The following is a 16,012-nucleotide window of genomic DNA, read 5'->3' on the forward strand; positions in this document are numbered from 1 at the left end:
ATCTGTGTGAAAGTCACTCTGACAACACGTTGCTTATTTAATTAGAATTTCAGGCCACAGACCATCGAGTACAGAAAACATCACTTTGAAAACAGAGCCAATATCAATACTATCCTAACCTCTTTATAAAAAAGTGAAGAAATCTGTTAAATTATAGCACAGTGACTCAAAACCTTAAAGAAAGCCTTCGATCCTCCTACTCATTCAGAATTATAAGACCTGTCTCACGGAGGAAGGGTGAGAGGAAAGCATTTTCAAGACCTTTCGATACCCCAATGACCTTTTTGACTTCAAATGTAAACACGTACTTGCACTGACACGGCACTAGGATATAAAGACCAATTTAAGGATGTAATGAAGTTTAAAAGCAGCTCCCCTGTTCTTGCATAAGGAACAATTTCACTGATTTCAATTAGAAACTTCCAGTTGGGGGAAGGGGACAGCAGAAGAGAAGCTGGGGATCCCAGGCCCAGAGCCGACCCTCACCTGCGCTCTAACAGAGGGAGAAATAAGATGGAGCATTTCTGGGATCAAACAGAAGCAGTAAAGTGGAAAGTGAAGTTTTAAAACCCACACACATCACTAAATTACCTACTTTCTTCCAGGCAAAGTAAGTTTAAAAAGGACGCGCGATTTCAAAGGATTTCACTCTTTTTCCATCTCTAAACTGAAAGAAACGGGTCCAAGCCCAGTCTCGTTTCAAGTAAGCTGAACTGAGGCTCTGGTTAAAAATGACCGTATCCATTCTCCGCTCCTTGCAAGTTCCATTGGAGGAACGTCCCCTAAGAGGCCAGAGGGACTCTGCAAGACTGTTCCCACTATAGGGACCCTCCAGCCTGTCCCAGTGGGTGGGATAAGTGCTGTCACGAATGGGGCGCGCCCTAGGGGCCATTCTTCCAGCGACTCTTCCCATTCATTAGAGTGTGGTTCTCAAATACGGCCCCTGGATTAACAGCATCAGCATTACCTGGACAGGGTTAGAAATGCAAACTCTGGGGCCACACCTGTCTTAGCCCGTTGGAGCTACTGTAACAAAATGCTAGACCGGATATCTTATAAACAAAAGAAATCCATTCTTACAGTTCTGGAGGCTGGGAATCCAAGATCCAGCTGATACAGCGTCCGGTGAGAGCCTGCTTCCCAGCGCTTTATGTAACTGTGACCACACAGCAGAAGGGGCCAGGAGCTTTCTCGCACCTCCTTTTTCAGAAGAGCACTAATCCCTTTCACGTGGGCTCCACCCCAGAACCTAATCAACACCCAAAGACCCCCACCTCCTAATACAATCTCATTAGGGGTTAGGATTTCAACCTGTGAATTGGGGGAAACACATTCAGGCCTCAGCAGCATCCTGGGCCCAGGGAATCAGAACCTCTGCAGTGGGGCAGCAGCCTGGGTTCAGTGAGCCCTCGGGGGATTCTGACATGCGCTAAATTTGAGTCACTGTTACAACATGTCATTCCCCAGAGACCTTAGAGAATGAAGGTGTCACTATGCATAGAAATTAATTGTGCAGGCGTGAACTAACCTAACCCATCTTTCCTCCAGACAGAAAAAACATAAAGCCGATGCTTGTAACAAGCAAAACCATGGAGGTTTGACTTAGGAAACATCATGAGACCAAATCATGAGTTAATGTGTGAGAAAAAGCTTTCAGCAACTCTGGGGTTATCCCCAAAATATGGCTTTAAAGAGTGATTGTGCCCCTTGATGTAAGTGATAAAGTGATGTAAGTGTGTAATGCCACAGATGTGGGAAAGGTGCGGGGAGCCCCAGCACCCACCCACCAGCGACCAAGACAACGAAGCAGCGCCCAAGCCCCATGGCCAGGACCGCTCGGGACTGCGCTCGGCCACAGACCAGCCCGCGGTCCTCTGACTACACAACACGGTCACAGTCAAGGTGGAAGTGAAAATAACAATTAAAAACCACTCTCCATATTTTCACGATCTTTTTTATTGAACATACATAGCACATGTAAACACCCGGCATAAAATTCATAAAAATACAATACTCCTAGGTAATGTCACTTTATTCCTGGCGCATCCTCTCATTGTCTTAGTATCACTGCCTTTCTCTAACACCTCACTTTCTCTGCTAAGCTTGGTTAGAGGCTTGTCTTTTTATAGAAATACTGCCCCAACTTTGTTTTTTCACGTCATAGCAACAGCTGTCTTATTGCCTCCTTGCCCATCCTTACCTTCCTCACACTAAAGGAAAAACATTTTTAAATGCCAAAAAATGCATAAAATACTGAGCTTTAATACTGTGTTGTCACATTTATCAAACCTACTATGGTGGCCATGTTACATAAAAGAGATTTATAATCTGCAGCACTGGCTGCTGCCGGGCGTGACCGAGACCGAGTGCAGCAAGCGCAGCCCGAGGCCCGTCTATACCACCCGGCCCCAGCAGGATCAGAGCTTGCTGGGAGCCACATGAACAAGTCCCGGTACCAGTGACCTTCTGAAATAAAACAGGTTGGACTACTTTTACCCTTTCCCAGCACAGAAACAGTTATCACAGTATTTTAATGTCCAACCATTACACGTGAACTTATTAGAAAGGAAGTTACTGTAGGGTGGGAAGAACAGACAATAGCTTTAAAAGTGCCATTTTAAAAAAACAATTGGAACCGCTGAATGTAAAAACTGCCACATTTGGGTGGAAGCAGCTGCAGACAGAGCGGGGTGCGCTTCCCCTCCTCCCACCCCGGGCGCCCCCTTTCCCCTTTTCTGGATGGTTGCCGCATCGCCCAAATTCCACTCCGGACCCGCAGCTCCTGGGACGTTCCCGTTTCCTGAAACTGGCAAAACCCCAAGAAATAAAAGTCACCCAACAAGTGGCAAAGAGGGGGCAGGCACCTAAAGACACTGACAGAATTTGGGGGCTGGACAGGTGGGCCGGGGGCGCGCGGGGGCTGCGCACTCCGCGCTCTGCTCTGAGCTAGAGCTTCCCCAGGCCAGGCTGGCCGTGGGCTCCGGTGCGGAGGCAGAAGGACCAGAGTGACTCAGGGCTCCCAGGAGTGGGACTGAAGCCATCTCTGGGGACTCGGGGCGACCCACAGTGAGGTTACCAGGCCTGCGGTTAATAGAGAGAGCGCTGTAATTAAATGTGTAGTCCACCAGAGGCCTGTTTGCTTAGAATTTAAAATCCTGAAACCATTTCTCAGATCTATAAGGGATTCACCGTTTTGAAAAATCTCATTTTACACAACTTAACTTCTAGAGAACAAAAATTCATACTAGGAATTCAGAGCAGGTTTAGAAAATTTCAAAATTAAAATAAATAGGAAGGCTGAGTATATTCATTCCTCATACTGAAACGGTTTTTAGAACCAAAATTATAAGGCTTAAGGCTTTTTGTCTTATTAAAGACAGGCAATTTTCAAAGTAAAATATAAAAACTCCATTCATGTATCACTATTCATTTACTTTTTGACAGAAAAATTAGTCATGTTTTAGTATATCTTAACAGTAACAGAAAAACTACCACACACTACGGTCTGCTGTGCACTGTGAATTCTGTTTACAGAAATATACATTAGCTTCTGGATGCATTACATCTGAGGTTGTTCAAAATAGTTTTCCTTAAAACTACAATTAAACATGAAAAATTTTAAAAGTGGTTTAAAGGTATTAAAATATACACATTTGAATAATACTAAAAATGAGAAAATACCCACTTGCCATTAAATTTTTTTAACCAAGAATAAGTACCTGATAAGAAACTAAATGAGTAAATACCACTATTTGACAGAGAATGCTGGGGGGAGGGGGCAGGGGGTGGAAGGAGACACGCTAACACCACGCTGTGGGCTGGTGCAGAATTTGGACCTGACCACTGGGTCTAAGGGTCTGGAGTAACAATGGGCAGAAAATGCTTCATTAACAAGAGCAGCACAGAACGAAAGAGCACGAAGAGGAGAACTGAACTGACAATTCCACACAGCAAATCCCCTGTCAGCCCCACTACTCTTGGTGACAGGGACCAACAGGACTGAGGAGCTCACGCTAATCACTGGAATGTCCCAAAGACAAGAGTAAGGGGCAGAAACAAAGGCAAGGGGCATTGATAGTCCATAAACTGTAAAACCAGCCCCTATAAAACGTAGCTCAGTTGTGACTGTATTTTCATATCTCCTTTGTATTTTGTATACAAGCAGCTTTGCTCATTTTAGCACAAACGTTTAAGTCAAACATAAGCACATACTTATTTGCATAGCAAATTTTCAGGGGTGCGTTGAAACAGTACCAATTGATAGTGGTATACATATTTTTACAACCAGAATGACATTCAAATTGACCAAATAAAACATTTCCTATTGGAAAACAGTTCCCCATAAAAGTTTTTGGGATTTGGTTAGAAACAAGGCATGAGTTACTAGGAAACACTAAAACCATTGCTGCTGCACTTGTCTGCAGGCGGCGGTCACTCCTCTATCACTTCTAAGACCTTGTAAACACTGTTCTGGAACACGGTGGTGAAGTGGGGCTCCGAGTCCTTCCCCAGGAGGTTACACAAGGGCGGCTTCCCAGCGTTAGCAGGGTCTTCCACGTCCCAGATCTCAGGCATGCTGCAGCCGGGCCTGGAAGGATGCACGCGCAGGTGAGACACCGAGGCACATCGCGTAAGGGCGCATGAAGCAGGGCGCACGCCTCACAGCCTGCCCTCCAGCCCACACTTTATAACCTGCCCTCCTTTCACCTGCTCCACTTAACTTAGTTTGTGAAAACTCCCATCACAGTTATACTCGTGTAAACAGCCTGAAGTCCTCCTTAGAACAAGGTAAACACAGCAAAGGTGATTCTAAAGAGAGAAACAGACCTACAAACTCCAGGACTGCAGAAGATGGGCTGAGATCTTGGTTAAACTCTGCCTCAGCCAATTACCAAAATGCGGATTTGTCTAGTTCACTCGGCCTCACCCCCACATCTGTAAAACGGGAAAAACCCCTAACCCTGCTGAGTATAAAAGGATTAAGAGAGACTGCAGCTAGCATAGTGCCCAGCACATAGTAAGAGGTAGTATATTACATTAATTTTAAAGATTATAATTGGGAAATATATTTAGTTCATATTTATGCAGCTTCCCATTAACTATATTCCAGAATGAGCCAACTTCAGGGAAATCAAGTTGTGTTAAGCTCATATCTTAACTGAACACATAATTAAATCTTGAAAGCAATATATTTTTTAAAGAATAGTAGAAATAAAATTGATATTATGTGACATTTGACCAAATAAGTTCTTCGAGATAACGCTAGCATTTATTTTAAATCTAGAATTGTTGGCTTTTGCTAGGGTTCCCAATTCCAATTTCTCTCTCTCTCCCCCTCCCCACCGCCCTCTTTCTTTCTTTGGCTTTTATATACTGAAGATTTTTATGTGATTATACTCCCAGGTGCCGGTCCTTTCTTTAGGGCTGATTTAACGTCTTGTTTAAAGAGTTCTTTCTCACCGCACTACTGTGAACATGTGCGCCATGTCTTCTCCTAGGGAAGTTTTAGGGTTTGCGTCGCACATTCAGACCAGTGACTCATCTGGAATTAACTTTTCTGTATGGTGTGAGGTAGAGATTTAACTTGAATTTTTCCATATAGATAGCCTAGTAGCTCTTGGCCCAATTACTATCAAATCCATGCTTACACCCACTAATCAATAAGCGACACATTACTGGCAAATCCATTAGCCTCGTTATTTGTAATCACTAAGGTAATGACTGATTCAGGCCAGAATGAAGTGGCTAAGGAAATGCCTCACGTGCAGGCAGGAGAGAGGAAAAGGGTGAAGCTGCAGGGAGTGGCGGTGCACTTCAGTGATCGAGCTGAGCCTCACCAATGGCAGAGCAAAGGGGTGCGCACATCCCGCAGCGACGCACTGGAAAGTACACGCCACCCTCCCTGTAGGGTTCTTGCCAGATCTGCCACTGAATCCAGGCATGAGGACAAGCGGCCTGGGCTCTCCCAGAGCATCAATAAAACAGAAAAGGTGAATGCAAGTTCACAACTCCCTATTTGTGCTGAGAAGTTTAAAATTGCACCAGAAAAATACAAGGGGAAATTATAGAGCACTGACAACTTATGTTTTGTCACAGTTGCTTCACGCTCTTAAGAGAGAGAAACCATTCCCAGCAAGTCCCTTTATTCCCAGTGGCAGCCCCTCCCCTGCCCTCTCCCAGGGGCCAGCGCCAGGACAGGAACGCAGTCCTTCCTCCTTTCAGTGGCATCTTTATTTAAAGGTGAGTAATCATCCAGAGAGTGTCAAACAGACCCATCAAAATAAAAACACGGACGTCACTGTCACCTCCAGCGCCATCCTCAGAGGTGACTTCTGTAAACAGCCCAGTACCCCCTCTGCTAGAACGTTTTCATCTCCGTTCAGACACACGCACACAAATACAGGCACGGACGCACTTACACACACACATGCTCCAGGCTGCTTACAGAAGCGAGATGCGGGACTCTTCCCGGGCCAAGAAAACGTGGCCATTTTCCATCTCCTTACATATAGACCTGCTTTATGCTTTTTCATTGTCACCAGTACTCCTGTGCATCATGTAACCACTCTCATGGATAGATATGTTAATTGTTTCCCTTTTCATCAGCACTCCTGCATCTCTCTTTCCGCCAGCTAAAAGTCTGGAAGCAGCACTCTGGATAGGACAAAGGGCTACATGGTTTTCACGCCGCCTCCATAGAATTGTCTCCACAGGAGGTTTTCCCAGAGAGTGTCCCGTGAAGCGTGTTCGGTGCCCAGTCTGGCACACCCTGCTCACACCAGATTCTACCAACACTGAACACAAGACATGACTGGGCTTGGGGTTTCTACCTTCTCATTTCCTCCCACGTGCCGAGGCCAAACCGTTGCACACTGCCAGCGATGGCAGCGGGGAGCGAATGCTCAGGAAGCAGAACACTGCCCAGCGCCCAAGTTCAACTGCTTTCAGGAAGAGAGAGAGGGCAGAGCCGCCTGTGTGAGCCCTGTCTGCCCAAGTGAAACACCCTTTAGTCCCTAATCAGAGTTCCCGAAGTTTCCCCAGGCCAGCCAGCTACATCTTCAAACAGCATTAGTGAAAACCTGAATAATTTTCTTCTGAATTCATGTATTTTAATTTCCAGTCGACTGTATTATTGGGATTAATGAGAAAGAAAGCAGAGCGCTGAGAATAAAAGTAGTTAATGAAAAGCTCACCTATAACTCTCCATGGACTGTATTTTCAGACGTGTATTTGAACACAGGGTGTCGAATAATTAAGGAATCATCAAGCCATGCAATTAAGCCACTTATAAATGGGATAACATAATCTAAGGCTCACCAAAGTGCTGTGGGGCACGGTCCAAACACTAGACATATATTCGTCCCTCTGCCCTCTCTCCTATGTGCGTTCCCCACTGGTTCCCTGTTTTAGTTTCCATTCCAGGGACACAGGGGGGTCTCGGGCTGGCACGGCTGAGCTGCGAGGGAGGGCACAGAGAAGAAAGATCCCAGTGCCGGTGGAAAGCCTGCCAAGAAACTCAGTCCTTCCCACTACAAGGGCAGGCGCCAGGTATCAGTCCCTCTTCCCGCCCCCCTCTCTGAACGCCCCGTCTGCTTCCCTATGAGAACGGAAAGCACGACGTGTGTTTCAAGGACTAAGCAGAGTCCACCTGCCTAAGGTTCCCTGAGACTGATCATCAGTCTGGCTGAAATCTGGCAGTAGATGGAGAGTGTTGTTTTGGTAACTGAGTGGGGTAACAGATTAGAGAAAGTCATTTCCTTCACTGCCTCCCTCCTTTTCTGTTGGAACAAACATGACAAGGGCGAGTGAGGGCCAACATGACAAAGCAGACCCCAGGGCAGGTGGAAATCCCCACCAAGAAACCAAGTGCTCCTGAATGCAGGGGTCACACCCCACCCGGTTATTACAATGTCCTCATAAATTATGGCAGAAGCTATGACTTTCTGTCCTAAATTTACTCGACAAAGTTAATTAAAGGTGAACATATGAATTTCATATACATTCTTATGTTCGAAAGGACTCAAAGCATTTTTAACTCTAAAAACAATAACCTTATAGATCCTGATTCAATTCAAGTCACTTGTGACATATTGAGAGAAAAACCGTTCAACCATCAACAACTGTTCAAGTTTCCTGGTGGGCAATGTTGATAAACTGTCCCAGAGCTGTTTTTACTCCTGAGTCAACACCTAATTAGTTTGTCTTAACACCCTCGTGCATCACTGAAATGCACAGTGAGTAGGTATGATTAAGCCGTAGACACAGCCATCTCCTGAAGGCTTCTGTTTAGTTGAAGAGCAATGAGAATAAAACAGTAGATCCCATAAAATATCCTTGATTTCTGATGAAATTGCTCATGTCCGTGATCCTCCCGGAGCCAAAGCTTTGGTACTTCAACAGCAAGCTGCCGTCACCTGCTGCCTCTCACCCAGGTGCAACTCAACCGCCCACTGGGAGCTCACTTTAGCTCTGAAGGTCTTACTAACTCCTGCTACTATACTCTGCTTCATGAACACCTCTGTGAAAGTAGATATTTTTTTAAATCTATAAACCCAAGAGCATAGGGGTCAGAGTAAAGTTAGTTATTTTCCCACTCAAATAAGATGTGAAACAAGAGAGAAGTTTCAGTCTAAGCTGACATTGGGAGGCTCCCGTTCATCACAGTATGTGGGGTGGTGCAGGGACAAAAAAAGGCTCTCCCCACCCCATCCCTGCACTACCCATATGCTCTCATTACAATGACACTCTCCACTATCTGGTCTCAGACTCTGCAAGTCTTTTAAAGAAAACAAATCCAACTTGAAATAAAAGATTGAAAAACTATCACAGGCAAATATGAATCATTTGGGAAATTATCAGTAAATGCCTATAAAAAAACCTTTAAGGAAGTGAACATAAGCAAACCATTATAAAAGAAACAGGTATTCGTAATGACTAGGAAAGAAAACAACTTCAAGTCAAATAAAGCGACTTAACAAAGTGCTTGTCCACGAGACTGAATTAACTTTTCATGTCTTATGACTAGGAAGCGTTACCCGTGCCGAATACTCACTTGGACCTTCTGACACACCACGACTCTTCCAGGATGTAATAATTCACTTGTAACTTGATCAGTTCTCGCTTCACTTCCTCAGCTGCTTTTCGACTGTACATTGAGTATACTATTTTTGTTCTGGCCCTTTAAAGAAAAATAATTAGGCAGAAGGTTGTCAAGATTAAAAGGATGCAGTCAATCTGTCTGGAAGACGGCATGAATGGGACTAGAAGACAGCACAGAAGATCGGTCAGGGCTCACAGGAGCCACGCCGGGCGCCGGGCGGGGGCCGGAGGAGAGGGTGGAGTGGCGGCGCGGGCGTCCTGGGAGCAGGGGCCCCCATGCTTATGCTTTTTGTCTGTTTGCTTGTTTTTGTTTTAAATTCTTCATCACTCTCTCACAAGGAAGAGTAAAGAGACGTGTGTGTGGACGGGATGAGCTACACAAACACTATCAGGAGGCTTCTTCAAAGCTGCATAGCCCCAGCTTTGATACCATCAAGTTAGCCTTCAATGGCTCTCCACTTTATTCCCAGGTTTTTTAAAAGCTAAATTTATTCAACATAACTGCTCTGGAAATTAGCTTGTGGGAACTAAATTTTTTTAAACGAAAAAGCTTTTTATTTATAAAATATATGTCCCACTGTTAGACAAAAGAATGTATTACTAGGATTCACCCAGTCCCTTAGGAAATTAATCACCTGACCTCCTGTAGAAATTGCACAAAAATGAAATCTATTTCCTTTTCAAAGAGAACATACTCTATGTGTTTAAGAAAAAAAATAGTAAGAAACAGCAAACAAAATCATTCTTATAGGTTATACTGGTGAAAACCAGAATAAAACCCTTTGAATGGGATTGAATTTCAACTGACTCCTGAGAATTCAAGGAAAACAGCCCATAAGAAAACCTTCCTAGAAACTACAGGCTACTGATTCTCTGGGGAACCCGAGGCCAAGGATGACTAATAACCAGCATATTTGGGAGCCGACACCCTACTGGGAAGTGACTCGCCGTGAGTTCTTGGAATGCCTGGTGGAGAAGATAACCCCAGAGGCTGGTGGTGTGCCACCCCACGGGTCCTTACACTTTTATCTAACTCAGCACCTTGTTCAGCACTGCTCCCCAGCTCTGTCAGTCCCAGCTCACCACACCCTTTTTGAAACCCTCCTTGTTATTTGGCCAGTTCCTGCACTATTTGTATGAGAAATGTGTTTTCGACGTGAGAATCGTGTACTCACCTCAAGCCTGCATCTTCATAGTGCGGATGGTTCACCACGGGCCGGAGCGCGGAGAGTTTCACACTCGCCATCGTGGGCATGGCACCCGCAAACACCGCATCTGCAAGCAGGACAACGTCTTAGGATGACACTCGACTCCAAGAAGCTGGGCCCAGCTGATCAGGCTGCACCCAGAGGGGTGGGATTTAAAGGCTCTGCAGCAGAACCCAAATAAAGTCCAATGGCTCATAAAGCAGCAACCAAGCTCGGTAAACTACTCTCCTTGGAAGACCCAGCCTCATCATCTCACTACTGAGAATTTTTGTGTTTCACTTATTTTAAACATCTTGGCTGTCTTTCCTGATTCTAGGAAAGTAGTACCAAACTGGCTAAGAAATTTTTATAGCACCAAAAAATCCTGAAGATGATTTAATATTCAGTCATTTGATACTGAAATAACAAAAAAAAACCCTCTCTTTAAACATGAAGATTCCATCAGTTCATTTCAAAAAGGAATTTGAAGGACTGAGATTAAAAATTCATTAAGAAAATAATCATTAAAAATTATTTTAAATTGTAGCATGTAAAACTGAAAAAATTAGAATTATGGAAATTGGCAAAATTTAATTACTAAGAAAATATGCACAGCATTTCCTTTGCAAACCACTTAAGAAAGACAGACATCTCTCTCCTGGATAATCTGGAAGCAGCACTGATGGATTAGAAACAGTAAGACTATTTACTGGCAGTTAGTTACTCGGGTTTAGGACTTTGCAGTGGCATGCAAATTTGAGAAAAACACCACCTAAAGTACTTTTTTACCTGGTTTGGTGCTGTATTTGATCCACTCTATAAGTTCTTCTTGTGGCAAGTTGCTGAATTCACCCACAATATTCCACTGGGCTTGTAGATTGGCTGAACCTTGTATTGACATTGCTGCTAACAGAGCAAAGAAAACAGCACCAGGATGCACTCTGCAAAGGAGCCATCCGAAGAGCTGAAACCAAGTCAGACACATTGGAGTTCACTGTTAGAAAGCAGCATGTATCCAGGGAGCAAAAGTTCTTTCCAGAGAACCACCACCTCCCCCAGAGTACCAGCTAAAGCATTAATTACCCCACGGAAAAGTTCCCGAGACAAAGACCCCAGGAACCAGAAGGCTTCTACCACCAGCCCTCACACAGGAGGGCCGTGATTTAAGCAGCTCTTCTCTCAACTTGCTCTCTCTACTCCCAGAGTCAGGCCAGGCTAGGCCCCCCCACTACAGAATTTGCCAGGTCCATGGCAAAATGAAAATAGGGGGCTCTTATTTGAAGATTATAAAGATTAAAAAGCCACTGCAGAGCATGGAGCTATCGGTAGGGTCCTTATCAGTGTGGGCCGTGCACGTGGAGCTCCCACCCTGTGAGGTCCGCCTGGAGCATCTATGGTCGCCAGTCACACTGCGGGTGGGACTGAAGGGACAAGCTTCCAACCAGCCTCCTTTCCTGTCAGGGCTGGAGGGACCAGAAACAGTAGTCTCCTCCGCGATCAGCCTCCAGAAGGCAGTGCCTCCCTAACTTAACAATGTTCTGCCTGGGAACCTTGAGGCTGGCTGGTCCTTTCCATACGCAGACAGTCCCCTCTCCATAGTGACATGCTATCTCTACCGTTTTCTCCTAAAGGCTAATCCATGAGGACACATACACCACTCTACCCTCAACCCTAGAGCGTGGTTCAGATGCTCAGTAAATAGCGAAGAGTTTAGGAGAGGTACTGCTGTTGCACCTGGGCTACTTGATTGATGAAAAGGTGACAATGTGGAAACATAAATCTATGAATTCTGAGCACAGAGGCAGGTATCCAGGAAAGCAAGCAGCCAAGACCCAACAGGGCTTCAGCTCAGTTTTAAAAAGTACAGTACTAAAATCGAGTATACATCTCTATGCACGAGTAGAGTCAACGAAAACAAATTTAAATCTCAATACTGAAAGAACATATAATCTGAAAGTACTTATCACTTGAAATCAATTGTTAGAACTCTTTGTGATATGAATGTCAAAACAAAAACATTATTTCTACAATTAAGCTCTGCTTTCTATCAACATCTGTAGTAACCACGAATTCTCTGCACTGACTGTTGTTCATCAAGGACTATTCTAGAAGTTAGAAGATAGAAAATGATCAGCTGACTTTCTAGGAATAATTAGTACAAAGCCATGAAGAACTTCAATGATAATCATTTGAACTCTGGGTAATTCAATATTACTTTAGGGTCCCCCAGTAACAAAGGCAGTGCTAACGCCCACATGCCACCACCTTACCTGCCTCGAGCAGATTAAAGAAGCCATAACGCACATGTGTGGTGTCAAAAAGAGCTTCAGTCGCATGATGAGAACGCCGAGGGCTGCATACGCTACCAGCTGCAGTGCGTGGTAAACCAGCTGCAAGAAAGAGAGTTTCCACTCCTACTGTCCATGCGGTTTAAGAACACATCGTTACAATGGTCAATACATAGAAAAGGGCAGTTTCTCAGGAACAAGACTTTAATTTCCAAAATAAACAAGTCTTGAAATTCACTTTCCACCTTCTCCGCTTTATTAGAGGGCTAAACCTAAATCACTAGGCCAATGTTCTAGAATTGTGCTCAGGGTCGCGCCTGCAGTGAATAAAGTCCGAGTTTCTGAATCTGCCTCATGCACCCGGGCCAGGCGGAGGGTGGTGACCAGAAACAGCTGCTGTTCAAGACCCCAGAACCAGGTTGAAATATGCAACACAGCATTATTAACTACAGTCACCACGCTTGTGCTAAGAGAGTAGATCCTAAAAATCCTCAACAGAAGGAAAAAACAGTAATTTTTATAACTAAGAATGGCGACAGATGTTAACTAGACTCATTGTGGTGATCGTTTCCCAATGTATACACATTTGATCATTATGTGTTGTACCTGAAACTATAATATAATGTTACATGTCAATTATACATCAATTTAAAAGGAAGAGAAAGAAAGAAAAAAAACACCAGGCAGAATCACCAGGAGCTGGGAGTAACAACCAGTCGCATCTCCAGAGCCCCAGGCGAGGCGAGCAGAGAGGAAAGTAACCTCCAATCTTGCAGAGGACATTCCCTACGCCTCCGAGCGGGCTCCAGAAATAAACTGCTATTGCTGTGAGGATGATCGGAGGGGACCAAGCGAGTTTCCTACCCAACAAATGAACAGTCACGTTTGTAGTCCTCTCCTAAAAACACACGCAGGCCTGTTCTGAAGATGATTAGTGACTTTACTAATAAACTTAGAAGCTGGAACTAGCACGTAAAGTCCAAACATATACCAACATTAAAATAAGGTACATTTCAGTAACATTAAGTTTTTACCTCTCCATGATCAAACTGGTGTTTTCTGAAATGGAAAAAGAAATACTTCTATTAAATCACTGTGGAAGCACTAACTTAAATTACTTGCATTTTTATCTTACAAATACGAGTTTTACAGCTTCTGTAATATTCCCTCAGGACACATATATGTAAATCAAAATAACTAAAAGTTATAAACCAAAACCGGTGCTATGATCTTTTAAGACAGTTTATAGGAAAGAAGTGGCAACGCTGCACATGCTGTAGCTTTGACGATATGGACCTTAATTAGGCCCAGGAAAGGCACCCAGGTGAGTGGGACACCTCCCTGGTGACATCCCTGCAGAGCAGGACTGAGAGACACTGAAAGGAAGTAGAACTGAAACGTCCTTTTCTCCACCCTCCAATCCCATGTTCTCAACCGCTACAGGTCTAACCCTTCCTGACCCTTCCTACATACAAGTAAACATGCCCAATCTTCCTATTTAAACAAAAGGGGTCATCCTATATACTATCTGTAACTTCTGCATTCAATGATGTGTGGTGGGAATACTTCCATGAGGATGGCCGGCATCCCATCTATGGCTGGGTCATAATTAAACCAACCCCTTACTAGTGGCCACTATGGCTGTTCCCATTGCCCACGCTGTGCACACCACCACCGTGGGCATCTCTGTGCCACTGTCTCTGCATTGCGTTCCTGTGAGCATATTTAGGGGATGCAGGGGTACGGGGAGAAGTGCTGGTTAAAGCACAGGCCCTCTGTGTTCTGCTGAGCACAGCCAACTCCAGGAGACACGGTGTGTAAGCATACATGGTGATAAATGCCGAGAGAAACATAAAGGGTATGATGGTGAAGGGTAACAAGCTAGGAGACAAGGAACCTACTCAGGAATGATGGTCAGGGAGGGCTTCCTGAAGGAGGTGACATTCAGGTAAGGATTAAAGGAGCTGGCCATGCAAAGAGCCAGGCTGTGAGACGAGTGGAGGGAGTGGGAGGGGGACAGGTATGGGCTTGGGCACAACCATGGCTGAACTACTTGCCACAGTTCCAAGAGCAGAAAGGAGGCCCACGGGACAGGAGTGTAGTGGGGAAGGGAAAGGGTAATTTATCTGTCTTCCAGTGGCCTGTTTGTATTCACTCATCTTCCTAATGCGTTTTTAATGTTTTTCTTACTAATGTATCAAAATTCTTTATATATGATAGTGATTAGTCCTTTGTCATATGTTACAAATATGTCCCCCAATTTGTTTTCTTTGAGCAATGCTTATAGTATCTTACCAAACCATACTATGTACCTGGTCAACCTTGTCATCTTTTCTTCTAGCTTATAGGTTTTTATGTCAGACTTAACAAGGCCTCTCTAATCCTAAAATTATACAAATAATCTCTTGGTTAATTTTGAGGTTTCATTTTTTTTCTTTTTCTGTATCTGAATCTTTGTTCCACCTGAAATTTATTTTGCACAAAATGTGAGGTTATGGATCCAGTTTTCGATTTCCCTGCTCTTCCCGTAAAAGGCAGCCCACTGGTCCTAAAACCATCAACAGAATCCTATTTTCCCTGCTAAACTGAAGCACAACGCTATGTCCCTTTGGCATAGATCATGGGCATGGCTACTGTCGGGCTGGACTGGACAGGACCTGGGGTGAATAAGTGATGTGCTGAGCTCTGCACAGGTGAGAAATGAAAGAGAAAAGCAGAGAAGGGAAGGTAACCATCGAAAACATCAATTAGCAAATGTCAAGTATGCAACACAGAACTATACAATTAACACACTAGAAGTATCTACTTCATAATAAATGGAGGAAGTAAGAAAATTATTAACAACATACTTACCTTACATGTGTCTGCTGTTTAGTTAAGACGCCCCACATGTCACTAATAATCTGCAAATAGATTTTTAAACGCTTTAGCTGATTTGGGAAAAGCAAAATTTTAACTAAAGTGTCTTCTAAACTTTCAAACTTTTACTTAAATATAAGCATGAAGATAAGAGATAACTTATTATTATTAAAGTAATAATTCCAACAACATGATTTTACATTTGCACAGTTCTTGAGCGTAACTAACACCCAATAACCCCATGCAGGCAGATGTCACTGTCCTCATTTTGTAAACGAGCAATAGCCTCGGATGGATGAAATAACCTCCCAGAAGGTGGCAAAGCCTCACTGGGTCTTCAAACCAGACCTCTGGCTCCCAATTCACTCAGGCACTTCCGCCCTCTGAGGCTGCTGGCAAGGTCCCCCCTTAATTACAGACACACGTGGCTGAGAACTGTGTTTTCACATTCAGCAGTCACTGGGAGGCCATCTGATCTGAAATGCTACCCCTGGGACCACGTCCGCTATGACACTGCTGACTGGGGCTGATCCTACCTCCTGGAACTGGCCACAATTCTAAGGAGCTGAAATGAATGTA

General features: G+C 44.3%; 1 protein-coding gene across 1 annotated transcript in view; it reads right to left on the reverse strand.

Moving 5' to 3' along the window:
• Positions 1-1,936: 1,936 nt before the first annotated feature.
• The window catches only part of DPY19L1 (dpy-19 like C-mannosyltransferase 1), a 63,499-nt gene continuing 49,423 nt past the window's right edge, over positions 1,937-16,012 (reverse strand). Inside the window, exons 16-22 of the mRNA XM_081147438.1 lie at positions 15,428-15,477; positions 13,609-13,633; positions 12,557-12,676; positions 11,076-11,250; positions 10,275-10,374; positions 9,053-9,178; positions 1,937-4,588 (exon numbers count right to left, since the gene is read on the reverse strand). Of these exons, the coding sequence (XP_081003564.1) occupies positions 4,432-4,588; positions 9,053-9,178; positions 10,275-10,374; positions 11,076-11,250; positions 12,557-12,676; positions 13,609-13,633; positions 15,428-15,477 (753 nt within the window). The 3' untranslated portion in view covers positions 1,937-4,431. The remainder of the gene's footprint in view (positions 4,589-9,052; positions 9,179-10,274; positions 10,375-11,075; positions 11,251-12,556; positions 12,677-13,608; positions 13,634-15,427; positions 15,478-16,012) is intronic.

Source organism: Miniopterus schreibersii (genome assembly GCF_964146895.1).
Source record: "Miniopterus schreibersii genome assembly, chromosome: 9".
In the NCBI taxonomy this organism is placed as follows: domain Eukaryota; kingdom Metazoa; phylum Chordata; class Mammalia; order Chiroptera; family Miniopteridae; genus Miniopterus; species Miniopterus schreibersii.